The sequence below is a fragment of the Heteronotia binoei genome, chromosome 5 (genome assembly GCF_032191835.1).
Source record: "Heteronotia binoei isolate CCM8104 ecotype False Entrance Well chromosome 5, APGP_CSIRO_Hbin_v1, whole genome shotgun sequence".
In the NCBI taxonomy this organism is placed as follows: Eukaryota; Metazoa; Chordata; class Lepidosauria; order Squamata; family Gekkonidae; genus Heteronotia; species Heteronotia binoei.
In genome coordinates, this window is record NC_083227.1 from 171,725,104 (window position 1) to 171,751,947 (window position 26,844).

At 43.1% G+C, this 26,844-nt stretch overlaps 1 protein-coding gene across 3 annotated transcripts in view; it reads right to left on the reverse strand.

The window, feature by feature from the left end:
- Positions 1 to 7,700: 7,700 nt before the first annotated feature.
- Positions 7,701 to 26,844, reverse strand: part of AKAP8L (A-kinase anchoring protein 8 like) — a 40,535-nt gene continuing 21,391 nt past the window's right edge. For 2 of the 3 annotated variants that reach the window (XM_060240731.1, XM_060240729.1), the window contains exons 5-13: positions 26,177 to 26,294; positions 25,999 to 26,042; positions 24,624 to 24,678; positions 23,780 to 23,888; positions 22,587 to 22,728; positions 22,083 to 22,188; positions 20,531 to 20,661; positions 14,233 to 14,328; positions 7,701 to 8,849 (exon numbers count right to left, since the gene is read on the reverse strand). In XM_060240731.1, the coding sequence (XP_060096714.1) occupies positions 8,505 to 8,849; positions 14,233 to 14,328; positions 20,531 to 20,661; positions 22,083 to 22,188; positions 22,587 to 22,728; positions 23,780 to 23,888; positions 24,624 to 24,678; positions 25,999 to 26,042; positions 26,177 to 26,294 (1,146 nt within the window). In that variant the 3' untranslated portion in view covers positions 7,701 to 8,504. Of the gene's footprint in view, positions 8,850 to 14,232; positions 14,329 to 20,530; positions 20,662 to 22,082; positions 22,189 to 22,586; positions 22,732 to 23,779; positions 23,889 to 24,623; positions 24,679 to 25,998; positions 26,043 to 26,176; positions 26,295 to 26,844 lie in introns of all 3 variants that reach the window. The other variant, XM_060240730.1, reaches the window with a different exon arrangement.

The window sequence follows — 26,844 nt, forward strand, 5'->3', positions numbered from 1 at the left end:
GTCGGTCAACATCGTGATAAACCACCAGGCCCGCGCTCCCTGAATCCAACTCACTCAGGAATCTTCCGTACTAAGGGCAGAGAACCATACCACAAGGGGGCCACTAAAGTTATATTTGCACCCTCAGCCACTCTATGGCCCTGATGAGTGGGGGGGAAGGAGAGGAAGCATAAAGCAGAGCTCCCTACCATTGGCTCTGCCATGGATTCCCAATGGAGAGCTTTAGTGTTTGCTCTTGGAGCAGAAAGGTCCACGTTTGGAACCGCGCTCGGCAAATATTAGATCTAGGGAAATGCTCATGGATGTGGGAAATGGCTCTGCTCAATAAGCCCACCCGCCTCTGTATTGAGAATGGAGATGTGGATGGCGAGGCGTGAATAAGAGTATTGCGGTAGACATTGCCCCTTCGAACCAGAATTGCGCTGGAACAACTCAAGCTGATAGAGGGAAGTAGACTCCGCTAGAACTTTCGTAGGCAACACGGAAACTGAAAGCAGGGGCCCTGACACGCAGGAACACATTACCCTTTGGGTGGGAACTGCTGAGCTGCAGCGTCCCTTTGAACTGTTAGCTGTAGGGTTGCCAAGTCCAATTCAAGAAATATCTGGGGACTTTGGGGGTGGAGCCAGGAACAAGGGTGTGACAAGCATAACTGAACTCTAAGGGAGTTCTGGCCATCACATTTAAAGGGACCGCACACCTTTTTAAATGCCTTCCTTCCATAGGAAATAATGAAGGATAGGGGCACCTTCTTTTGGGGCTCATAGAATTGGACCCCCTGGTTCAAACTTTTTGAAACTTGGGGGGTATTTTGGGGAGAGGCACTAGATGCTATACTGAAAATTTGGTGCCTCTACCCCAAAAAACAGCCCCCCCCCAGATACCCGCGGATCAATTCTCCATGATTTTCTATGGGAATAAATCTCCATAGGGAATAATAGAGTTCCCAGCAGACATTTCCCTCCCCTCCCCCTGCTTTCTGATGACCCTGAAGTGGGGGGAGGGTCTCCGAACCGGGGGATCCCCTGCCCCCACCTGGGGATTGGCAACCCTAGTTAGCTGGGGGGGGGGGAAATGGGACTGCACAGATCAACAAATCATATTTTTCACTTTCTGCCCACATATATTCATTTTTTTGTCCACTAATTCAAAGAAATTTCGGTGCAAGATATCCATTCAGCTGATTAACTTTTCCCTCTACTATTCTCCCTATCTTTCCACCCCACCACTTTATGTTTTAGGGCAGGGGTGCTGAACTCATGAGGGTCGGATCTGAGATCAATGATGCCTTGTCAGGCCAGGCCATGTTTGTAATGCCAAGCAGCAGAGATATAAAACCTTATAAAGGACACAATTTTTTTAAAAAAAAAATTAAAATATGCTTAAAAGTTAAGCACTCTTTGATTTATCTCTGATAATTGACACGTTTTGCTCTGAATTATTGCATCAAAATCTGGAGAAAATGTCTGCTCTAGCAATCCTGAGTATTGTGCAGGTGTGTACCTGTAAGTTGTAAACCTACTTTTGATTTACTGACATTCATTACAGAAATCTCCTGGTCAATGCTTTGAGCCTAAGACCCAGAGGAAAATATGAAATGGCTGGGCATTGCAAGTTTTTGGCCATAAATTGCTTCATGTGCTGATAAGCCAATAGAGAAAATAGAGGCTTTGCTCTGTAGCAAGATTGAGCGAGCCTAGCAAAACAAGCTGTTATGCAGAAAGAAGCGAGAGGGGGAGAACAGACAACAGTGAGTTGCTCATAGACTGATAAGAGCCCTTCACAGGCCAACTCTGAGCCAGTCCACCAAGAGCCAGTCTGGTGTAGTGGTTAAGTGCGTGGACTCTTATCTGGGAGAACCGGGTTTGATTCCCCACTCCTCCACTTGCAGCTGCTGGAGTGGCCTTGGGTCAGCCATAGCTCTGGCAGAGGTTGTCCTTGAAAGGGCAGCTGCGGTGAGAGCCCTCTCAGCCCCACCCACCTCACAGGGTGTCTGTTGTGGGGGGAGAAGATATCGGAGATTGTGAGCCGCTCTGAGACTGATTCAGAGAGAAGGGCAGGGTATAAATCTGCAGTCTTCTTCTACCTGTGTGACACCCCTTTTTTAGCCTATTTAAAATGTGACTGTACAAAAGAGTGCTTACACACATGCCTTACACTGAACTGCAAACCTAATTCTGCTTCTGCAAAATTGTGTAAAGTGATCATCAGATGAATAATTTCCTAGTGGTTCTTCCTGCAGCAGCATGCTTATTTGATGATCTCTCAAGATTACAAATGGAAAAGGCCTGGCTCCCTTTCAGCTTTATTAGCAAGTCTTTCAAGTGTTTTTTTTTTTCCCTTACAGATTTTCCTTTGGGATCAAAATGTTAAGAGATTAAGGAGTATCCTTTAGGACAATGGTTCCCAATCTTTCTGGTATGGGGTGACCCATGAGGTTAAAATTTATTTGGTAGGGTGACCCAATCCAGGACTGGCTCAAGATTTTTTGGCAATCTAAGCAAACTATGACCCTGGCAATAATTTAATTCAGCATTCTATTATCTACAGTAGCTTAGCAGAAACCAAACATCGTATTAAGGATGCAGCTGACCTCAATATGAACCCAATGCAAATGCAGCTTTTGCATATGGAGACTATATTCCAGCCTTTGACCATCCTTTCTTCTCCATTACTCCTGCCTTCCTAAATATTTTATCTAAGTATCCAAATCACCTTAGGCTTTCTTATTAACTTGATTGAATGTACAGCCCACTCCTGTTATGAAGGAAAGATTATTAATAAAGACCTTTGTGATTGTCCTCAGGAGAAAATTGGTACTTTAATAAATATTTTGTTTGAGTGTCATCTTTAAACTAGCCTTAGATACAGGTTTTAAACACAGCACCTAGATAATTTTTCATCTTTGTCTCCACAAGTTATACTTCTTCTGACATATTTTCAAGCATTACCTCTTGCTTTTGCAAGATTTTTCCATTGATTTAGTGTTGTGTCCAGATTACTCCCTCTAACCTCTCCCCACCCAAGATTCTAAAAAACTAACTGTAGTAAAGATCAGGACACATTTTACTTCATTTACAAGTACATGCATTGAAGAAAAAATGCCAACTAATGCACAGACTATACTGTTTCAAGGGTCAGATCTTGGTTTCCAAAATACAAGAGTACAATAGAAAAGGCAGAGTTGGCCATTAGGGAGGGCTGACCCACAACCCCACTTTCACAGGCTTCTCAACCCCCTTCTGGGTCCTGATCCACAGGTTAGGAAACACTGCTTTAGGAAACCAAATAACAATTTTTCTTACCTGATGGAACTTCATAATAATTGTGCCTCGGTCATAAATGATGTCTGGTCTACCATGCAAAAAAAAAAGGCCTCAGTGCATGGGAAGAGATAAGGGAAGACGCTTGATGTATGTGGTGGCTTAAAAGGCAAATGCAATTTTGGGCTGTATCAATGGAAGTATAGTGTCCAGATCCCATGAAGTGATGGTATCGCTTTGTTCTGCTCTGGTAAGACCTCACCTGGAGTATTGTGTTCAATTTTGGGCACCACATTTTAAGGATATAGACAAGCTGGAACGGGTCCAAAGGAGGGCAGAAGAATGGGTCCAGAGGATGGTGAAGGGTCTGGAGACCAAGTGAAGAAAAGTTGAAGGAGCTGGGCATGTTTAGCTTGGAGAGGAGGTGGCTGAGAGGTGATATGATCACCATCTTCAAGAACTTGAAGGGCTGTCATATAGACAATGGTGTGGAATTGTTTTCTGTGGCCCCAGAAGATAGGACCAGAACCAATGATCTGAAATCAAATCAAAAGTGTTTCTGGCTCAACATTAGGAAGAGCTTCCTGACCGTTAGAGCAATTTCTCAGTGGAACAGGCTTCCTCAGGAGGCTGTGAGCTCTCCTTCCTTGGAGATTTTAAAAGAGGCAAGATGGCCATCTGACAGCAATGAGGATCCTGTGAATTTAGGGGGCGATATTTGTGAATTTCCTGCATTGCGCAGGGGGTTGGACTAGAGGACACTAGAGATCCCTTCCGACTATGATTCATAGTTAGCTTCTAGCATTTTACATTTTTGGCTGAACACATGCATTGATGTGTCTGGAAATTTCTTATGAGGAGTAGAAATGAAAGATGTTTCTATTTGGACTGGGATTTGTAGTCCCACAATATATAAATTTTTATATATTATTTAAATATTTAAATATGTGGCCTGTCCATCAGTTGAAACTTTGCCTGATTGCATTTCTGAACTGGCTTATCTCAAACTTTGGTCAGAGTTGAATTTATTAGTGATAATTAAACAAAAAAAAATCCCAGTTATTGAGAAAATTCATTTTGAAGATGGAAAAAAGTTGTGCACTTTGTTGATATTGTTTTGAACTAGGCAAATAATGTTTTATTTGGCTAACCGAGGCCTGTACCTCAGTAACATTAATCAGTCTAACATGTTACATACATTGCTAGAAAAATCCCACACCTATCACTTAAAATAAAATTTGATGTCACCATTCTATTCCCTCCCCCTTTTTTTGCCTTATTACCATGTTGCAAGCTGGTGGGCTAGAAAATCAGTAAGGACAAAAGGATGGAAACTCTAAATTAAATTACTTTAGTCCAGTGTCTGCAGGAATATAGTTCATTCCACTACTAGGTTTACCAAACAATGATCATGCTCTGAAAGAACCTGCAAGTCACAGCTTTCATACCCAACAGAATCTGTACAAAATGACATACACATGGCCAATTCTGTAACTGTTATAAATTGCTGACAAGTTTTTTGAATCATTGCTGGGAAATCACATCCTGATTTAAATCAGTTTTACAGAAACATAACTAAGGATAATAGATTTTAAATTGACATTTAGGACAACACAGATATGACATACAAGCAAGAGGCTACTTTGTCATTTGAATGAAGTGATATAGTACAAATATAATTAACATTGCTGAAGATAAACTGAGAGGGCTACCAAGACCTCAGAAGGTGCCTTAAAAAAATGCATAGAAAGGAAGTTTTTTATATCACATTGTTTAAGTAACAGGAGAAGGCATTTGAGATTGAATTTCCACTTTCATATAACATCAGTGGTTATTAGCCACAGCATATTGATGGAACTCTCTGTCTGGGGCAGTGATGCTCTGTATTCTTGGTGCTGGGGGGGGGGGCAACAGTGGGAGGGCTATTAGTGTCCTGACCTCACTGGTGGACCTCCTCATGGCGCCTGAGTTTTTTGGCCGCTGTGTGACACAGAGTGTTGGGCTGGATAGGACACTGGTCTGATCCAACATGGCTTCTCTTATGTTCTTTTCTTCAATTGCTGCTTAGTTTCATCAGCGTACAATCCTAACACAATGCTTATTGGATGCCCCATCATGTTGACTGCATGGACTTACACAGTGTAATCCACTTTGAGTCTCAGTGAAAAGGGTGAACTACAAATAACATCAGTAGAAAAAAGTATCAGAAATATTTTTTGTTTTCAATCTATAAAAGACACTCCTATAGTACCAATAGGAAAACAGCACATTCTCTACAGTAAAGTGCTAGGATAGGGACTATTCCATAATCTGTCTACCCAAGGATTAAACTCCCTATCTACATTTCTGGAACAGACGTCCATCTCAACAAACATCAAAATTAAATGGTAAGTAGGAGCTGGGAAGAAGTTTTGGGAGAATCCCTAAAAGGGTACAAAAGTGTGCCCCTCAGATCTTCTGTCCCATCATGAAGCAACTGCTGCCTGCAAGACTGAAAGACACTGGCCATCTTCCTTCCTGACTGTTTTCTTCTGCTTGTTCCTGGTTCTGGAAGATAGGGTAAGCAGCAGGATCTTCTAGTATCTTGGACCACTAGCACTCTTCAAGATGTCTCCAATTTCACAGCTTTGAAATACAGTGATACTGCAGGAACAACTAATTAAGCCAACTACTGCAGCAGTAATTACCTTAGTAACTTCATTTACCAGTTCCATTCTTAAATCACCTCAGGTAAATTAAGCAATATAAAGAAAGCATTTTATTCAATGCAGCTTTTCTCAGCAAGTTATAAGAAAAGCTGCTTTGGACATTTTTAAGTAACCTTTAAATATAGCAGAATCTATAGAGTAGGATTTGGAAGCATATTCACACTCCCAAGATATAGATCCAATAATATTAAGAAAGGTATAACAAGTTCCTTTTGAGGTTCCTATCCATAGCACGTCCATATTTCCTAAAGCAGTGAGTCAGAAAACAGGCCAAGAAGCTCAGTGAAAATGTCAGGTCCAAACTAACCACAACTGGGTAACAGTTCTGGCTGCTTCACTCATTGTAAGCAGGTTTAGGAAAGAAGAACTTCATTTCATTTATGCATGAAAGTCAATATCCCAAACTCATATGCATGCACACACAGGTTTCAGTGAACTTGATGGAACTTTACTAACAATTCATTGGTTTCGGTCACTCAATACGTGTAACTTGAGAGTCCCAACGAACTTGGCGAGGCTTATTTCAAAAAAAAAAAAATGCACAGACTTCCAAATGCAGAATGCATTTGGGGAGGACTGTTACTTGTAGCAAAGTCTGAAAACAGAACAGCTAGTGACCTGCAAAGAAAAACAGAGCTCAAGGAAAGTTTATGTCTCCCCTCAATTAGCATCAAGGCAAACAAAAATCTGGGAATCCTTATCTTACCCTGTAATGTGAAGTTTTACCCTTTTACTGCAAGCATAAGCAAACTCATAGTTCAACTGAAGTCCCTGGCCAAGCTAAAGTAACCAGGATAGGACTGTACAGTTAGTGTAGTAGAGTTTGTGATTAGCACTATTTTTTAGGATCATATTTGAGCCTTATAATGACTGCCAGTGTTCTGGTAACACACTAAGCTATGGGAAATGAACATCAGAATTTAGCATCTTTCTGCAACCCACACCATTTCTTGATATCAACGCTACAGGATGCAGAAGGATGTCAAGTTCTAGTGCTAATTTGAACATATAGCACACATCTTTTCAAACAGGGTTTATAGGAGAACAAGAGGTAGTACTTTGGCTATGTGAGTACTAGCAATCCATCACGTAGGTTACTGCTGTAGTAATAATCAGCAAAGTACTGTTCCCTAGCACCTAAATTTGCTCTAGAACTTTCTTCTTATTGCTAAAACCCCACCATGATGTCCAGTCAGAAATCTAGATAGGAGCGCCATGCTGCGATTTTTAATTACTCCAAAGATACACAGTTTATTTTCAGGAACACCTACAAGTTGCTCATTCAATATATAGCTGTTATAAACACATATTAGACATTTGTGTAAGCTATACCTAAAAGTTTGTTCAAAACCTATTTGATTGAATAAACTGCCTTTTGCATTTTCTTCACAATGTCTTCTCTCACATTTATCATCAGATGCTTAAGGGGGTTAAGGAAGCCGGAGAATATGAGACAGCAAGGCCCCCATCCCAAACCTGTTCCAGTTCTGCTGCTCATTTCCCACTTAAAGCAGTGAATGTACATAAGGAAACCAGAAGGGTTGTCAACCAAGGATAAAGGTGATTGTTTTGCAAGTGATTCCAGGGCAGGGAGACGAGGGCAGAAGTTGACCCATAGTGCCCAGGGGGTGTGTTTTCAATTAGAAACTAGACCCTAACAGTGAAACAGAACTGCACTCCAGATAAATGAATTGTAGGAAGATTCAGAATAAGACAACTGTCAAAGAGCTCCATTGGTAAGGGAATATTTAATGTTTCTGTAACACTCTTCATCAGTAGATTTCATACAGACCACCACAGCCTTCATTTACAGAATAGCAACCTTTGTTCCACTGTCTTTTAAGAGTGCACCAGGCTGCAGCTCTTTCTCCTACACATCCAACACCTTTCTGCTTTTAGAATCCCACACACCTAAGTAGTCCTAGAATAGTGCTTTCTCTCTAGCCACTAGAACTATTCAATCTTTTAAAAAAGAGCACTACAGAACTATTGTGCTGACCACAGGTATTTTTGTTATACACTAAAGTAAAAAGGTAAGGTAGAAGAGAAGAATGTTAAAGTTGCATGGAAGTTATTTTGATGGTGCAGAATTTAAAATTCAGAATTCTGCCTCTGATGTTTCCAGGCAAAAAATGAAAAGGGAACTTTTTTTTAACTATATACAAAATTGGGGGTGGGGAGGGAAAAGGTTAGAGGATACTTACTCCCCAGGGTTGTAGCATAAAACAAGCAGAACAGCACAGTTTGGTTTTGAGTATTTACTCAAAAAAAAAACAAGAGGGAGGAGATATCTTCCTAGTACAAAGCCACCTAGAAATTGTACTGCACAAATTCTAGCTAATACAATGAAGGTTTGATTTTAAAAAGCTAATTTCCAAAACACTTTACAGATAAAGGCTTTTAAGTGCTGTAACTAGGTGAAGCTGTTGTCAATGAGAACCAAAAGCCACGTGCCATGTAGTGTCACAAATACAGTTATGGGTTTAAAAGTTTTAACGCAGACTCTCCAGATGCATCAACTTTCTTTGAACATTCATTCATCAGGTGGTTCCAGCTTCTCTGAAGGTATAATTTCTTTTCTTTCTTCCTCAGATTCTTGCTCCTGCTCAGCAGCAAGGGCTTCCTGGGACATGTTCAAACTCAAGTCCTCCATCTGTCTTGGTTCTTCTCCTATCCCTTCTTCTTCTTTACCCTTATTTTCTGCACTACTTTCTTCAACTGGATTTTCTTCATCCGGATTGTCTCCACCTTTGGTTTCCTCATCCGTCTTGTTTCCTTCACCTTCAAGTGCTCCTTCCTCCATGTTCCCACTAGTTCCTGCCTCACCTTCCTCACCTTCCTCTTTCTCTTCAGGGTCATCTGTGAAAGGATTCTCACCCTGCAATACAAGATAGAGCCAAAGAGCATCTAGTGTTAGGAAACATAAAATTCCTTGCATTACAAAGACCTGTCTATTGTGCAAATGGCTGGTTGAGAGAACAATTACTAGTATCATGCTAGCTTATGAAAGTAATTTAAGTCTCGAGTATTGTGTCAACGGGAGCTGGAAAGAGATGCAGATGAGATCTGTGGGGTGGGGAGGAGAAGCGAAAAATGGCAGATGCGATGCAGAAAAATCTGTAGCACAGACAGAAAAGAATGCCTACTGGGAGATTCACTGAGAACCCCCATGTTATAAATTGCAGAGAACAGGAGTTAACAGAAAGGAATTCAGAGAGTGGTATCAAGAGAGAAAGGGATGCTAGCTGATTTAAAACACCCCTCCCCAATTATTCCAGTTGACACAAAAGGCTTTCCCCTGGTTAGCAAAGGCTACATTCAGAAAATCATAATACATTCTGGTTCTTACTTAAATTAAGAAATGCTATCTCCCAGCAGCGAGAACATTCTCTGTATTTTGTCAGGTCAATGTCCAAGTGATCAATAGGGATGGAGCAATAGGGATGGAGCAAGGTCCAAGCGGTACTAGATTGGAATTCTAGACATCAGAATAGACCAGAATAATACATACTGGATCAAACAGCTACAAATCTGCAGATTTGCAGATGATACTAAATTGGGAGGGGTTGCAAACACAGAAGACGACAGAAACAGGATACAGGATGCCCTTGACAGGCTGGAAAACTGGGCTAAAATCAATAAAATGAATTTTAACGGGGATAAATGTAAAGTTCTGCATTTAGGAAGAAAAAATCCAATGCATGGTTATAGGATGGGGGAGACTTGTCTTAGCAGTAGTATGTGCGAAAAGGATCCAGGGGTCTTAGTGGATCATATGCTGAACGTAAGTCAACAGTGTGATGCGGTGGCTAAAAAGGCAAATGCAATTTTGGGCTGTATCAACAGAAGTACAGTGTCCAGATCACGTGATGTGATGGTATCACTTTACTCTGCTCTGGTAAGACCTCACCTGGAGTATTATGTTCAGTTTTGGGCAGCACATTTTAAGAAGGATATAGACAAGCTGGAACGGGTCCAGAGGAGGGCGACGAACATGGTGAGGGGTCTGGAGACGAAGTCCTATGAGGAAAGGTTGAAGGAGCTGAGGATGTTTAACCTGGAGAGGAGGCGGCTGAGAGGTGGGCTGAAAAGATGGAGCTGCGCAAATTTCTCGATAAAAACCTAAAAAGGGGCTTCATATGGCCCGCCACGGCCCCCCATGCAGCCCCTGTCCTCTTCCGGAAGAAGAAGGACAGCTCACTCAGGCTATGTACAGATTTTTGAAGGATTAATGAGATTTCGACCTCTAATGCATACCCGATACCCCTCATCAAAGACTTACTAAGTACTGTGTCGGAGGGGAAGATTTTTAATAAATTGGACCTAAGAGATGTGTACTTCAGAGTGCGCATAAAAGAAGGGGATGAATGGAAAACAGCCTTCAATACCCTCATGGGACAATTTGAATGATGCCGTTTGGTCTCCAAGGGGCCCCGGGAGTTTTTATGAACTTTATAAATGAAGTGTTGAGAGAATATTTGTATAAGGGGGTGGTGGTGTACCTGGATGACAACATTATCTATTCCGAGGACCTCCAATCTCATGTGAAATTGGTGCGAGAAGTCCTTAGCACGTTGCAAAAGCACAAACTGTATGCTAAGTTGTCCAAATGTGAGTTCCATCAGACCGAACTAGATTACTTGGGCTTCAGGGTGTCCGGGAAGGGACTGGCCATGGGCCCGAGCAAGGTCCAAGCGGTACTAAATTGGGCCACCCCGAGGACATGTACACAGCTCCAATATTTCCTCGGGTTCACCAATTTTTACCGTAATTTCATAAAAGGGTTCGCCCAGACAATGTTGCCTCTTACTGAACTGTTGAAAACCAAAGGGAGGGGCCCCGAAGCCAAAAAACTGGGGGCGAAATTGAACTGGACACCTAGGTGTCAGGAGGCGTTTACCAAACTTAGCAAGACTATTCATGAGTGAACTCGTCCTGAGCCACCCTAATGAACTAAAGCCCTTCATTGTGCAATGCGACGCCTCCGACGTCGCTGAAGGAGTCATCCTCATGCAAAGAGATGAGGAGGGGCGCCTGAAACTCTGTGCCTACATTTCCAAAAAGTTTTCCCCTGAGCAGCGAAACTGGTCCGTGTGGGATAAAGAGGCATTCACAGACTTGGCGATCCTGGGTAGAAGACGCCAAAGTACCATTTGAAATTTGGACTGATCACAAGAATTTAGAAGCACTCACAGGGTGCCGCAAACTAACCGAAAAGCAGATCAGGTGGGTGGGATTTTTCTCAAAGTTCGATTTCAGTTTGAAACACATCCCAGGAACTAAAAACTTTTTGGCAGACGCCCTTTCGCAACTTCCCCAACACAACAGTCAAAGGGAGGAGGTGGTGGATTCTCTTGTCTCCCCCGCCCAAGTGGCCGGGATGGTAACCACTCGGGCTAGATCCAAACAGAACCTTCATACCGAGAGATGGGTAGGGAAACGACTGGCCACAGAAACTGAAAACGAGGGGGAAGATCGGGCAGGCGAAGTTCAGAAAGGGGAGGGTGGTACTGGTACAAGGATGGTAAACTGTATGTTCCCAAAAGCCTCCGGGCAGAAGTGCTACTGTTCTGCCATTCCAATAAGCTGGCGGGGCATTTTGGGTACGTGAAAACTCTGCATTTGATCAATGGACAGTTCTGGTGGCCCTCGATGAAAAAAAGACAATCCGAATTCGTGGCCCCCTGCCCCATATGTTTAATGGCCAAAAGGGGGGGGGGGGAGCCTCCCGGTCTGTTGAAACCCATGGTCTGTTGTATCTATGGATTTTATAGTGGAGTTACCTGCCTTGCAAGGGAAAACCGTAATACTTGTAGTAGTGGATACCTTTTCAAAGTAAGCGCATTTTATTCCCTGTATGCAATCGCATACGGCCAAAAAACTTGCGTACTTATTTTTCCACCATATTGTGAAAATCCACTCGTTCCCTGACAAGATAATCAGTGACCATGGCCCACAATTGCCAACTTTTGGCGGGAGTTCTGCAAGCTAATGGGGATAGAGCAGGGCTTGAGCTCAGCCAACCACCCTCAGACGGATGGCCAGATGGAACGAGTGAATAATAATAATAATAATAATAATAATAATAATTTTTTATTTATATCCCGCCCTCCCTGCTGAGGCAGGCTCAGGGCGGCTTACAAGACATGGAATGAACCATGATTATAACAATACACTATATAATAAAATACAATAAAAACATTAATAAATTAATTTTAAAACCACTACAGTTAAAGGAGCTACCATACAACGCGGTGTATATGTATATATCAGATGGCTAGGTGTCACTTCAGGATTCCATCTTATAGGCCATTTGAAAAAAGACAGTTTTGCAGGCCCTGCGGAACTGATTATAGTCTCGCAGGGCCCGTACCTCTTCCGGTAGTTGATTCCAGTATTTACAGTGCTACATGAATCACCAACAATCCAACTGGTTAGACCTACTGCCGCTCGCTGAGTATTTATTTATATTTCGATTTGTATCCCGCCCTTTCCACCGAAGTGGCTCAGGGCGGCTTACAGCATATAAAAACTAACATGGGTATAATAACAGTGTCCACAGCTCAACCAAGGTTTTGCCCTTCCCAAATAGTGAATGGATATGAAGGCAAGCCTGTCCCATCATTGCCGGGGGGGAGAGAGATCGGGAACCCCCATGACTTTCGAACAATGGTGGGGTAAGTTAGGGGAAAGTTGGAAGCTCATACAGAAAAACTTAAGAGGCGGCCAAGGAGGCTTATAAAAACAGTATGACAAATCACACATTCCCGTTTGAAATTTCAAGGTGGGGGATACAGTGTTTGTGTCGACCAAGAACTTGTCACTGAATCAACCTCCCAAAAAACTGGCCCATCGGATCAAGCGGGTGATCAATAAAGTGACTGTAGAGATGGAGTTACCCAAACTGTTTAGTAAAATACACCCTGTCTTTCATTGCAGTCTTCTGCACAGAGACCCGGGTGGTACCCCTTGGCACCCTCGACCACCAGCTCCACAACATATCCAGATTGGGAATCAGAGTCATCATGAAGTGCAAGAAATTTTAGATGACAAAATCAAACGTGGAGAGTTGTATTATTTTATCAAGTGGAAACACTTCCCTGCCAGCCAAAATGAATGGGTGGCAGAACAAAATGTATTGGCCCCAGAGTTAATTGTCAAATTTTACAAAGCGTTTCCACATAAACCCCGACGTTGATTAAAGGGGGGGGGGGCAGTATGTCAAGCATGGTAAAACTCAATGGTGATCTATGGCTTTAGGGCCCTCCATAAAGCTGGTCTGTAAAACATCATGGAGAGCTAATGTAACATGGCTCTGTTATCCTTCCCCCTCCCTCGCTTTATGGCTCTGTGTAGTGGAATAGGAAACGAAACTAGTAGTGAGATGAGAAGAAAGGACACCTTCCCATACATTCCTGCAGGGGAGTATAGACCATCTGGGAAAGCAAGGACGAGATACTGATAACATAGTGAGAATGTAGACTTTTATAACAATTTATGCGTCGGCTGGCATTCCTCACCCCTTCCCGTGAGAACCCTTTGAAGTATTTCTTAAAAGAAGTGTATCAATGTATTGTTGGCATCACTCTCAAGGTCCTGCACCAAGAGAGCATCCAGATTTAACAATAATCGTAGTTTTGTATCCACTTGACTCGTTCTTTTGAAAATCACATGCTTGACAGTGATATGATCACCATCTTCAAGTACTTGAAGGGTTGTCATATAGAGGATGGTGTGCAATTGTTTTCTGTGGCTCCGTAAAGTAGGACCAGAACCAATGGGTTGAAATTAAATCAAAAGAGTTTCCAGCTCAACATCAGGAAGAACTTCCTGACCATTAGAGCTATTCCTCAGTGGAACAAGCTTCCTTGGGAGGTGGTGGGCTCTACTTCCTTGGAGGTTTTTAAAACAGAGGCTAGATGGCTATCTGACAGCAATCAAGATCCTGTGAATTTAGGGGGAAGTGTTTGTGAGTTTCCTGCATTGTGCAGTGGGTTGGACGATGACCCTAGAGGTCCCTTCCAACTCTATGATTCTATGAAATCCTAGCTTGAAATCTGGGTTGATGCCACCCAGTAAACCTTATGTGTTTTTATCTTACCTATGCGACAAACTAATAATGGTCTGATTAAATGGTGGTTTGTAACATCTGAATGCTGCCACAGAGGTGTGGCCCCCTGAGCTAGTAATAATATGAATGAATCTCAGATGAATTGGCATTATGCACCATGATCTATAGCCAACAAAAAGCATTGTTTTACCTTGAGATATCGCTCCAGTTTCTTGCTGATAAGCTTATTGTTAAGAATACTTCTTGCAACTACTAATGATGATTTCTTGGACTGTTCCATCATAGCCTAGAAGTAAAACATCCAGAGATTTTATGGCCTGTACCATGCTTACTTATATATATTAACAAGTTGCTATCATCTTCTCTTAAGAGCAGGCTCATCTCAAGGGAGTAGAGATGTAAATTGTCTGGAAATTTTGACGCGATTGGGGGAAATATGTTTTTCTCTCCCAGAAATAAAAGAAATTTCAAGAGAAACTGAAATATATACAATACTTGTTTATCAAAGAAACTTAGCTCATTTAAATTCAGCTCATATAATTGTAATTGGTAAACTTATGAGATTCAAATATAAATGTCTATTTTCTACAAACAGAACAATATACCTAATACAAGACAAACAGAGAGCCACTGAACTCTATGTTATGTTAACACAATTCATACCAGTTTTTGCTCTTTGAAAAGTAGAGCAAACGAACTACACACTTTTCTAGCTTTCCACTCCCACAAGAAGCCTTTCTGACCCCAGGAAAGTTTATTCCCAGGGTCAAAAGGATCCATTTGGAATAACAGCTGCACAGGTCAGGAGACTACAGGAACAAGAGGTTGAACCTGCTCCCTTCTTATTCTTCCATCAGCAGAGCTCCATTCAAAGAAGAGGTGGGAGGGAACAATTTCTGCACCCTTCCCCTCTCTCCACTGCGGCTTCCTGACATGCCAGACTATTACTTCATGCAACCTCAGCAATAAACTTGGGGTCAGGGGAAATCCTGGGAAAATCAGTGACTGTCCCTGACTGTGAGAGCCAGTGACTGTCAGTGACTGTGAGATCCAAACAAAATTATTTAGACAGAAAGAGCCTCAAATGACAAAACAATCAGAATAGAACTTACCATGTAGCTGGATACAGAATTAAAATGTAGAATATTAAAAACGCTGAATTTTTCACACACTCAATATCATATACATGATAAAGTATTAATTGTGTTCAAAGTTGGTTAGGTTTAAACAATACTTTTGAAAATGTTTTAATAATAATAATAATAATAAATTTTTATTTATATCCCGCCCTCCCCGCCGAGGCAGGCTCAGGGCGGCTTACAAGACATGGAATGAACCATGATTATAACAATACATTATATAATAAAATACAATAAAAACATTAATAAATTAATTTTAAAACCACTACAGTTAAAGGAGCTACCATACAACGCGGTGTATATGTATATATCAGTGGCTAGGTGTCACTTCAGGATTCCATCTTATAGGCCATTTGAAAAAGGACAGTTTTGCAGGCCCTGCGGAACTGATTATAGTCTCGCTCTTCTGGTAGTTGATTCCACTAATGGGGGGCCGTTATTGAGAAGGCCTGCTCCTGCGTTGTTTTCAGTTTGGTCTCCCTTGGTCCAGGGATTTTTAAAAGATTTTGGGAGCTAGATCTCAGTGCTCTCTGGGGGATATAAGGAGAAAGGCGGTCCCTAAGGTAGGCAGGTCCTCGGCCATATAGGGCTTTAAAGGTAATAACCAGCACCTTGTAACGAACTCGGAACACAATTGGCAGACAGTGCAGCTCCCGCAGCCTAAGCTGTATGTGTTCCCGCGGAGGTAGTCCCACTAGCAGCCTGGCCGCTACATTCTGCACTAGCTGTAATTTCCGAGTTCAGTACAGGGGCAGTCCCATGTAGAGGGCATTACAGTAGTCCAGCCTCGAGGTGACAGTTGCATGGATCACTGTTGCTAGGTCGCCGCGTTCCAGGAAGGGTGCCAGCTGCCTCGCCCTCCTAAGGTGGAAAAAGGCAGCTTTAGCAGTGGCTGCTATCTGTGCCTCCATTGTCAAGGAAGGCTCCAGTAGCACTCCCAAGCTCCTGACCCTGCGCACTGGTATCAGCGACGCACCGTCAAAGGCTGGTAGGGAGATCTCCTCTCCTAGCCCGCCGCGACCCATGCAAAGGACCTCTGCCTTCGCTGGATTCAGCTTCAGCCCACTCAGCTTGATCCACCCTGCCACGGCCTGCAACGCCCGGTCCAGATTTACCGGGACGTCGCCAGTCCAGCCGCCCATCAATAAATAGAGCTGGGTGTCATCAGCGTACTGGTGACAACCCAGTCCCTGCCTTCGGGCAATCTGGGCAAGGGGGCACATAAAGATGTTAAACAACATCGGAGAGAGAACTGCCCCCTGGGGCACCCCGCAATTAAGTAGGTGCCTCCGGGACAGTTCTCCTCCAATCGCCACCCTTTGTCCCCGACCCTCAAGGAAGGAGGAAAGCCACTGTAGGGCTAGCCCCCGGATCCCTGCGTTGGCGAGGTGGCGGGTCAGTAGCTGATGGTCGACCATATCAAACACAGCCGATAGGTCTAACAACAGCAACACCGCCAAGCCGCCTCGATCCAGATGTCGCCGGAGGTCATCCATGAGGGCGACCAACACTGTCTCCGTCCCATGGCCCGGGCGGAAGCCAGACTGGTATGGATCTAAGGTGGAAGTGTCATCCAAGAAGTCCTGTAACTGCAATGCCACAGCCCTCTCGATAATTTTGTCCAAAAAGGGCAAATTTGAGACCGGCCGATAGTGAGCCAATTCGGCCGGATCAGATGTAGCCTTTTTCAAGAGAGGGCGGACCATTGCCTCCTTCAGGGGCGTTGGAAAAGAGCCCTCTGAAAGAGATCTATTTATGATGTCCTCCCGGCAGGCTTTAATTAGCCAGGAGGGGCATGGGTCCAGATCACAAGTAGTTGGGCGTGCAGTGACAAGGATCTTGTCGACCTCCTCCAAGCTGAGTGGGTCAAAGTGATTCAGGATCAAACCAGAAGACACGCACGGGGCCTCGAGTTCACTTACTGTATCTAATACGGCATGGCAGTTGTGGCGGAGCGACTGGACCTTGTCTGCAAAGAATTTTGCAAAAGCCTCACAGCCTATCTCCAATTCCTTAACATTTGGTTTGCCTTGTGGCAGTGTGGTAAGGTTCCGAATTATCCTAAATAATTGTGCCGGGCGCGGATTTGCAGACACAATCTTAGCCGCAAAGTATGTTTTCTTTGTGGCCTTGACTGCCATTTCATAGGACCTCATAAACTCCGTATAAGATGTTCTAGCTGCTTCGTCACGGGTGCGCCGCCATTGCCTCTCTAGCCGTCTAAGACCTTGTTTCCGCTGGCTCCGGGGTATACCACGGAGACAGCCTAGTCCGAGGTCGTAGAGGGTGTCGAGGTGCGATATCATCAATGGCCCTAGAGAGCTGGCTATTCCAGGTCTCAACCAGGCCATCAAGGGGTTCGCCAGAGGGCCAGGGATCCCGCAGCGCCATTTGGAACCGTTCCGGGTCCATCTGGCTCTGCAGGCGAGCCATAATGAGCTCGTTGCCTAAACAGGTTTGGGGTGGCGTATCTACACAAGCCTTAAGGGCGAGGTGGTCCGACCATGGCACCACTTCGGTGGCTATATCGTCCACTGTAACCCCAGCCGCAAAGATCAAGTCTAACGTGTGCCCGGCCTGATGGGTGGGAGCTGTAACAAATTGAGAGAGTCCTAGTGTCGCCATGGATGACACTAGGTCCTTCGCGTGACTAGAGGCCGGGTCATCAGCATGGACGTTGAAATCACCCAGGATTATCAGCCTTGGGTGTTCCAACGCCCAGCCTGTCGCCGCCTTGAGTAGGGACGGTAAGGCGCTGGCTGGTGCGTTAGGCGTACGGTATACCAGCCAGATCGCCAACCCCTCTCCAGTCTCCCACGCCAGACCGGCACACTCAATACCCTCAATCCTTTGGGCCGGGAGCACCCTAAAGGAGTAAGCCTCTCGTATAAACAACGGCACTCCCCCCCCTGCCCGCTAGTCCGCGATTGGTGAAAGAACGAATAGCCTGGGGGAGCTGTTTGTGAGAGGGCCACTGTGTCTCCCTCTCGAACCCAGGTTTTGGTCACGCATGCCAGGTCCATGTCCTGTTCGAGTAAAAACTCTCGAAGGACTGAGGTCTTATTATTAATAGACCTGGCATTGCATAACACCAATGACGGAGGCGAGTTATTCCACCTGACCCTACTACCTGTCACCGTTGGGATGGGACGCATATTGGAGGGTGAGCGAGCACTAACTTGTCTCGGTCTCCCTCCCTTGTATCATCTGCTCCCACCGCCGTACCTCCCCCTCCCCAGGAGCACTGGAATCCCTAGACCGGCCATTCCCCATTGGTAGTAACCACTGTCTTGGCCGCCACCAATGCACAGCAATCACTAACACTCTTCAACCCACTCCGCCCTACTAGGTCCCAACAGTCAGATCAACAGTAAAACCAACCCTCAAATCCTCTTATATATTAAATGGTCAAATAAATAATTTAAATCTAATGGCATAATTAATTGTATTTTCAGTTAAAATTCTAAGTATTTTCAGAACACACAGGAATAATTATTTCAATAGCTATGAGTGTCTGCCCTGCAATTGAGAATGAGTGCCTGACCTGCAGAACAAACACAAACTAGGGAGGCTAGGGTAGAGTTCTTCTCAAATCTGGGGTACTCTTAGGCTGCAAAAAACACTAAATATAAAAACACCAAAAAGCAAGTATTTCAAGGGTAACCTTCCGCCCTTCAGCAGTTATGAAGGGATGGGCACAAACTGGCTCATGAACTAAAGTTTGTGATGAATTTTGGCCGGTTTGCAAAGTGAAGTTTGTGGAAGGTCAACCAGCATGAACTTTCCAGCTGTTCACAGAGTTTCATGAGCTGATACACTTCCAGACAGATAGTTTCGGCTCAATCTAAATGTTTACCAAACTTCAAAGCGATAGGGTGCGTGAAACTTGGAGGGCATGTAGATGAGCATCCAGGGAAGGTCCCCTGTGACTTTGATGCCTCTAGCTTGCACAGGATCTATCTGATATACTCCTGAACCTGTACCTCTCAATTTGACTGTCACTGAAGGTTCCTCCAGAAAAGTGCTTTCTGGGGAAATGACTGGCAGCCATTACCCAAAACGCACTTTCCTGAGGGCACCTTCTTTGGGGGACTGTAACTTGGACCCCATAAATCCAATCCTCACCAAACCTGGACGGTAGGTAGAGGAGAGTCAGCCAGAGATCGCCTGTGAGTTTAGTGTCTCTACCGTGAACAGGATCCATTCATTTAGCTGCTAAAAGTTCGTTTTGCTGCTGAAAGTTCATGATGGCTCGTGGTTTGCTAATTGGGCAGGCCACAAACTGAATTTTCCTTGTTCATGCCCATCCCTAATTGTGAGGTCTGTGTGTTCACAGACGTTGTTGGCAAAAAAGAGTTCAGATGGCATATTAGTGTCAAGTACTGCACAATCTTCACCGATCAGTACCCCTTCATAGTTGAATAAAGGTGTTTTATTGGTTAAGCTAGACAGTTACAGTGCAAGAATGTTCTGGCTGAAACTAATGCATGTGACCCCAGTCCACATAGATATACCCCTGGACCCATTTGTTATACACTGAAACTGCTAAGCACCAAAATCTACCAATAGCATTCCTCCTCAAACATTCCAAGCCTCCCTAAGCATGAAGAAACTGTGAAAATGTCTGGGAGCTAGATAACGCTGGGCAGCCTTGGAGCTGCCTGTTCCCAAGGTTGAAATGGATACTTAATGTGTTGCAGACATAACAGACCAGTGTACATGAGAATATACTGATAGCAAGCCAACCAGGATCCAGAAAGTTACATACAAAGAGAAATCCCATTTAGATCAAATCACGGCAAGAGGCAGTCTTGACAGTTATGTTGTATGGGAAGCCCAAGACACCATGGGAAATTGCGGTGGCAACAGCCATATCAACTAGGAGATGGAGAGGCTCAAGATGGCTACAACTTGCCTCCTACATTGGTATGCTTCTCTACTTTCACTGTGAGAAGAAAGACTTGCTTGGACAATATAGTCAATATGAGTTCTGGATATCTAGGAAGATGGCACTGTAGTGACCATGGAAAGGAATAAATGTAATCTTTAATCAAGATTCTAGTCAAACCAAGAGCAATCTAAGAGGGGGAATAAAGGGAAATAAACTAGCTCTCTGATCTGGCACTATGTGGCAGCCCTTAACCTATTTCAGATTCATACAAGCTCTCTAAATGGTCCTTTGCATGCAGTAATAAAAACACACATTTTTTTAAAAAAGAGTAATAAAAACTCTTATCCAGTTACTTTAGCATGTATCTTTGCTTTTAAATTGCTAATACAAGAAAAGTTCATGCAGGCAGCAACTGACTACTCTGGTACTGAGCATCCCTTCGGCAGATGTATACTCACTCTGCGGTTGTGGTTGTGGTCAAGAGATTTCAGATGTTTCTGAATAATTCCATATTGCATTGGGATGAAGAGGTCACACGCAACACAGTGAGCAGCCTCCACCTTTTTTACAAAATGCTCCATACCTATATCTGAAGAAAGGTAAGAAAATCTCATTCTGCTGTAGAATATGCTTTCTATCATAAGCACCTATATTTCCCATATCAGGCAAGTGAGCCGCACTCACTCCAGGGGTCGCTGCACTACCATAAACTTGGCTGCAAATGTAGGGATTGAACAGTGGGGAGGGGCGGAAACCAGAACAAAACCAGAAAGTGACTGGAGCTCCTACTATCTCCTCTTACATGTTGACTTCTCTCCCTTGGGGTTTGAGAGTAAGGATGGGCATGGAATGCAAAAATGGTTGTTCATTTGGTCCCCCAATTTGGTGGTATGTTTTGTTCCATTTTTAAAAATAAAATTTCCTGAACTGATTCATGGTTTGTTGGGTTCAGGAAGGGTTCCAATGGCTCCTGAGTGGGCTAGGGACACCAAACTTGGGGCAAACTCTTCAGCAGAATGTCCTCTATTTGCTCTCCAAGTTTGGTGCAAACTGGATTTTGGGGGAATGAGCTACAGTCCCCCATAGCAGGTACCCCCAGTAAACTGCTCTCCTAAATCAAGTTGGGGAAAGAAAAGGAAGCCGCCCTGCAGCTTGTCTGTTTCACCCCAGGAAGCTTGGAGGGGGGTGAAACTGACTAGAAGTGGCAGCTCCACTTTCCCCAGCCCCCTACCTTCTGATCAGTTTCACTGGAAATTGACCAGAAGGCAGGGGGCTGGGGAAAGCAGAGCTGCGGCTTCAAGTCAGTTTCACTGCAAACTGACCAGAAGTACAGGGGGCTGGGGAAAGCCGCGCTGCTGCTTCTGGTCAGTTACACTCCAAAGGAAGTTTGGGGAGCAGTGTAAATGACCAGAAGCAGCTGGGGGGATATCATGCCAAGCTGTCTGGAAAAATTAAACAAGCACAAACCAAACAACTTGCCAAGAAAAAAGGCTGGTTTGTTTTCTGGTTTGGGTGCAATGGGATCAGACAAACCAGTTCGGAACAAACCTTGAATGAGGCATTTTTAGCACACACCATGATTTGTGGTTCAGTTCATGCCCATGCTTAGTTGAGAGCAAAGAGCACTTCTCATAGACACCCAAGAACTACTACTTCCTAAAACAAAAGTCTGTATTCTACTGAATCCTATTGCATATGTGCGCACACCCAGCCCCCCTCTTAAAAACACACTACTCACTACTTAAAAACACACTACACTGTGTTATAATTGCTTCCAAAGCACCAAGAAAAGGCACTGGCTACACATATCAATGGGCAGCACAGACAACATAAGGCTATAACGTAGATTCCTAACATCTTTTGCAAGTCTTTGCAAGTGCACTGGAAATTCTTATACAAGAAACTGAAGCAGGTCTCTGAGCAGCAAGCCAGTTCACAAGCTTAACTGCTGAACTTTAAGATACAGCCTTCACACACTAAGCTATACATCAGTCACAAAATAATACATACCCTGAGTAAGGTCTTGGTCTTTGTAGATCTGTTGTATAACTGCGTTAATATTTTCGATTGCTTTACGACGTTCTTCTGTTTTTTTTGTTTTGTTAGCTACATATTCCTGCATTGTAGAAGAGCTTACTATAAACACTGAGGGTAATGTTAAGGAAGCAAAAGATACCTTACTGGTCACACACCAAACATATAATGATTAACCCATAATCAAGGTTCTGACTCTTTGTCTACCCCCTCGCATTCCAAGCAATAATTTTTCATGCCTAATGGCTTTTCCTCCAGTCTCCTTTGTAAGAATTAAAAGGAAGACTGTAGTGTGGGATGGGTAGCATAAAGAGATGTATGCAACGGCAATCTAGAACAAATCTGTGAAGTCAGTATTGCTGAAGTCTGACACTACCAAAACTCATCTCCAAAACTGTTTCTGGGTTTACAGAAATCCTTCCAAACTAAATGCCACACATGTATCAGAAAAAAAAGTGCAACTGCTCAAAAGAGGCCCACCTGGAGGAAGTCAGCTGTCTGCTGGGGCAACTTGGTTCCAACAAATTTAAAGTGCTCCTTGTGAAACTTGCTCTCCAAATGATTGGTCATCTCATCCTCATAGAAAGTACGGTATTTGCACAATGAACACACAAACTGAATCCTGCTTAAGGCACACAGAATTAAAAAGCTTTAATACAGGGTTACCAAATGCTCTCTTTTTAGAGGACAAGTCGCATTTTGTTGAGTGCTCATCCTCTTTGGGGCTCTTTTTAAAAAACTGATGAAAATGTCCTCTTTCAGCACTGGAAGGTTGGGAATATTCCTAGTTAATAACATTTGTCATAGCATAATAGAAGGGGTATTTAAAGTGAGATTTGTAATAGTATCATTTGTTTGAAGTAGCCCTCTTTTTTGCTTTTCAAAATATGGTAACCCTGTTTAATATGGTTTGCTGCATGACCTATTTTTGCAGGACATTTTTCTAAAAACATCTACTTTACTTTTAGTGGTTAAGGTCATATACATAGTTGCACTCAAAATCAGCTACAATGTATTAAGCAATACTATATTCTTGTGCCTACTATTTACAAATTATGGGACAGGTGAGCCTTGTAAGTAAACTAGAAAGACTATCACACATACCTATCCCATAAACCACACTGGATTCAATATCAACTCTAGAAACCACAATATATGAAATTCAACTATAAGCAAGACTGCCAAAATTTGGTAATAGTATATGATATAAGGAGAAATGTTAAAACAGTGAGCTTCACTTTGACACACATAAGAGGACACAATATTATCCCAATCCTGTGTTATAGCCACTAGCACGGGGTTGCCCCCAACATGGCACTGTGGGAGCCTGTCAGTACCTCCCTTGGTGTCTGTTAAGCGTTTCAGAAAGGGGGGAGGGTAAGACAGGGCTTGCTACTGGCTGCCCACATTCAAACAGTTTTTCCACTGGAGAATGAGGAGGACTGGTAAGCAACTGGGCTTTCCTTAGTGTGTGGTTCAGTTTCCCCTTCAGGATTTTCTTCTTTCCAGGAGGTGTGAGGAGGGAGGTATTCCATTTGGCTCTGCCTCTGGAGGCAGCCATTTTGGGGTAGTGCTTGCTGCCCCCTCTCAAAATCAGGAAGATGCCCACAGCCTTAAAAAGGTTAGGGATTCCTGCACTAGCAAATTTTCAGTCTTCTGGAGAAGATTATTACCTTTCCACCATCCGATCACGGTATCTCTTTTTCTGTCTCTCTTGAGTTTTCTTACCAGCTTGCAATTTGCGCTTGATTTGACTTATCTCTTCCTGAATTGTCAGGGCTCCTAAGTGTAATAAAAAGCAGCATATTTTCAGTATATGAAGTTCCAAGTTCCCAGTCTTGCTTTTCTGGCCAAGACACAAAAGAACTAACAGACTGAACAGACCTTCCTGGAGGTTTATCAGAGCTAAAACCATAACTGTCACCTAATGAGCATCTCAGGCTTTAAGAAACAGAATGTTTGTAGAGTGGATTCTTCATATAAAGGATTTTTTCTCAATCCTTGCAATTATTAGATGAAGAGCAAAAGCCTGAATTACAATTAGATTAGCGTTGAACTTGATTCCAGTGCTCAGAAATGTCACAGAGCAATTATCTTTATATGTAGTATCCTGCTTCTGGAAACCGGCCAAGGAGAAGAGTTCAATGGTCTGAAAGTGATGTTACCATGCATGCTAGAAGTATGGATTGCCTCACTGGTATGGAAAACTGCTATTTCAAAGCAGCTGGAGCCCACTCCACCAAAGAAGAATAAATGCAATACAAGAATTGTTAGTGCTGATGTTTCTCCCAACATAATTAAGCAGGCTGCCAATTCATATCACAGAGCTATTGAATCACAGTTAAATTTAACTACTCAAGATACAAGTTTAAAGATAACTTGTTAGGTCAGTCCCCATACAACATATAATGGCTTTTCTAAGCTTCAGCACTTGTATACTGGAGCTATTTATAGCCATGTGTAACAACTGCCCAACCCCATCCTGAGAAGACTTTATATATGGTCATTTGGACTTACCTTTCTCAGAGTCTCCTTTTCTTTCTTCCTCTTCACCACCTTCTCCCTCTCCTTCCTAGAAAGCAATTAAAGAAACAGATGATACTACAGTTGTTTTCAGTGAAATTTCACATCAGGTGATCAGAAGTGTTGCTAACTATCACATGAACTCCAGAAACAGGAACTACTCATACAAAAATACCAGTTACTAGATCCAGAAATAGGTATAACCTTGTCAAACCTTATCTTTAGATGAGCTTCTCTTATCAATGAGGTATAAAAAAACCTAATCCTCAGAGCTTCAGAATTTTGGATACTCATATTTTTAAGCTCTAAGAAACTGTACAAAAATTAGTTTCAAACCTGAGAATGGCTCCTATGCATTTGGATAAGCAGTAAATGTAAACAGTGGGATTTTATTTGGATGGAAAGATTATTCTCTTCTATACTAAGCAAGTCTTATACTCACTCTCTTATTAGATTGAGCTGGAAGGTACCTATAGGGTCATCTAGTCCAACCCCCTGTCCAGTGCAGGAAACACAAATATTCCCCCCCCCAACACATGCGCGCACACACACACACACAGTGACACCTGCTCTATGCCCAGACAATGGCAAAAAACCCTCAACCCTCCAGGATCCCTGACCCAACTAGCCTGACAAAAAACTGTGAAAGTGGCAAACAACATTTCCCTAGGCATGTAAGAAAGGGTCATGAGAAGCACTGATGCAACCCTTCCTGCCCTCCTCCTCATGATCTGCCTAAGTTCACAAAATAAGCATTGCTGCCAGATGGCCATCTAGCCTCTGTTTAAAAACTTCTATAGAAGGAGAGCCCACCACCTCCTGAGGAAGCCTGTTCCACTGAAGAACCACTCTGTCAGGAATTTCTTCCTAATATTTAGCCGAAAACGCTTTTGATTTAAATTCAGCTCGTTGACTCTGGTCTGAGCTTCCAGGGCAACCAAAAACAACTCTACACCATCCTCTATGTGCCAGCCCTTCAAGTACTTGAAGACTGCTATCATATCACTTCTCAGTTGTCTCCAGACTAAACATATTAGTCTAACATAGACGACAAAGCATTTATGTATGGTGGGATTGCTTAGCTATACCCACCTGACACCTGTGTATAGAATATCACACGCAACACAGCCAACTCAATTATTTCTGCTTGTAACTGAAGGAAGGGGAACAACATTGTCCTTTTTTTAAAAACCTAAAAGTAGTTTTGGGAAGATCAAAATTCCATCAGAGCAACTGAAATATTTAAAATGTGCATATTTAAGTCAGTGCCCAATTCCTAGTAGCTATTAACCCAAGAATGAGGTGGGGTGGGGAATTAATCTCACATGAGTTTAACAATAAAACTGTACAGTAAGAAATTCAGACTCACAGCTTTAGAACACTTCTCTACAGCTTCTCCTTCATGGCCCTCTTCTGAAAAGATACAATGCAATGACTGAAAATTTACTGTTATAAACATCTGCAAACTAAGATGCAGTAAAGGGGGATGGCTCTATTAGTGGAACACTGCCTCTCTGTGTAGGCAGGATGCACTGATAGACTCTTACCATTATCAGAGTCTGAATTGTCAGAACCATCGGTTTTTGCTGCTTTGCTGTCTGGCTCATCAGAACTGTTAGCTTGTTTTCGCTTATTAGTAGCTGGCTCAGTCTTTATTCTTTTTTTCTATGGGTTGAAAAACAAAGGTATTTTAATCTTTGCGCACAAACAGCTGCCTTGTCACCAACCAAATCACATTCAACCTTATTTTGAGTTCTCGATGTACAATAAAATGTGCTGTAGCAGATACGTTCCAAATAGGCCAAATCTTAGGAGAGCAGGTTTCAAACAGAACTATCCTAGATCACACTTCCTAGCTATTATTGTAAGATTCAGAAGCTAAACGAAGGCTACATGATGGACATGGTATGATCTTCTTAGAACAAGAGTCACCAACCTTTTCTTTAATAACAGCTACTTCCAAGTAATGAAAAGTATCTTAAGCTACTCCTCGCCCCAACCTGTCTTGTTACCAAGTTTTGTTCTTTTCTAAAAATAGATCATGAACTAGCACCAGAAATGAAAATAAGTTTTAAAAAATTAAAAAGCTTAGAGCAGATCTTTCTGCAGCTTCTTTGTAGGTCTTCTAAAGGACACTCTCCAGCAGCTGGTGAACCACCAGGAGCTTACAAGCTACCTACAGGAGACCCCTGTGCTAAAACAATTGTTCGAGAAA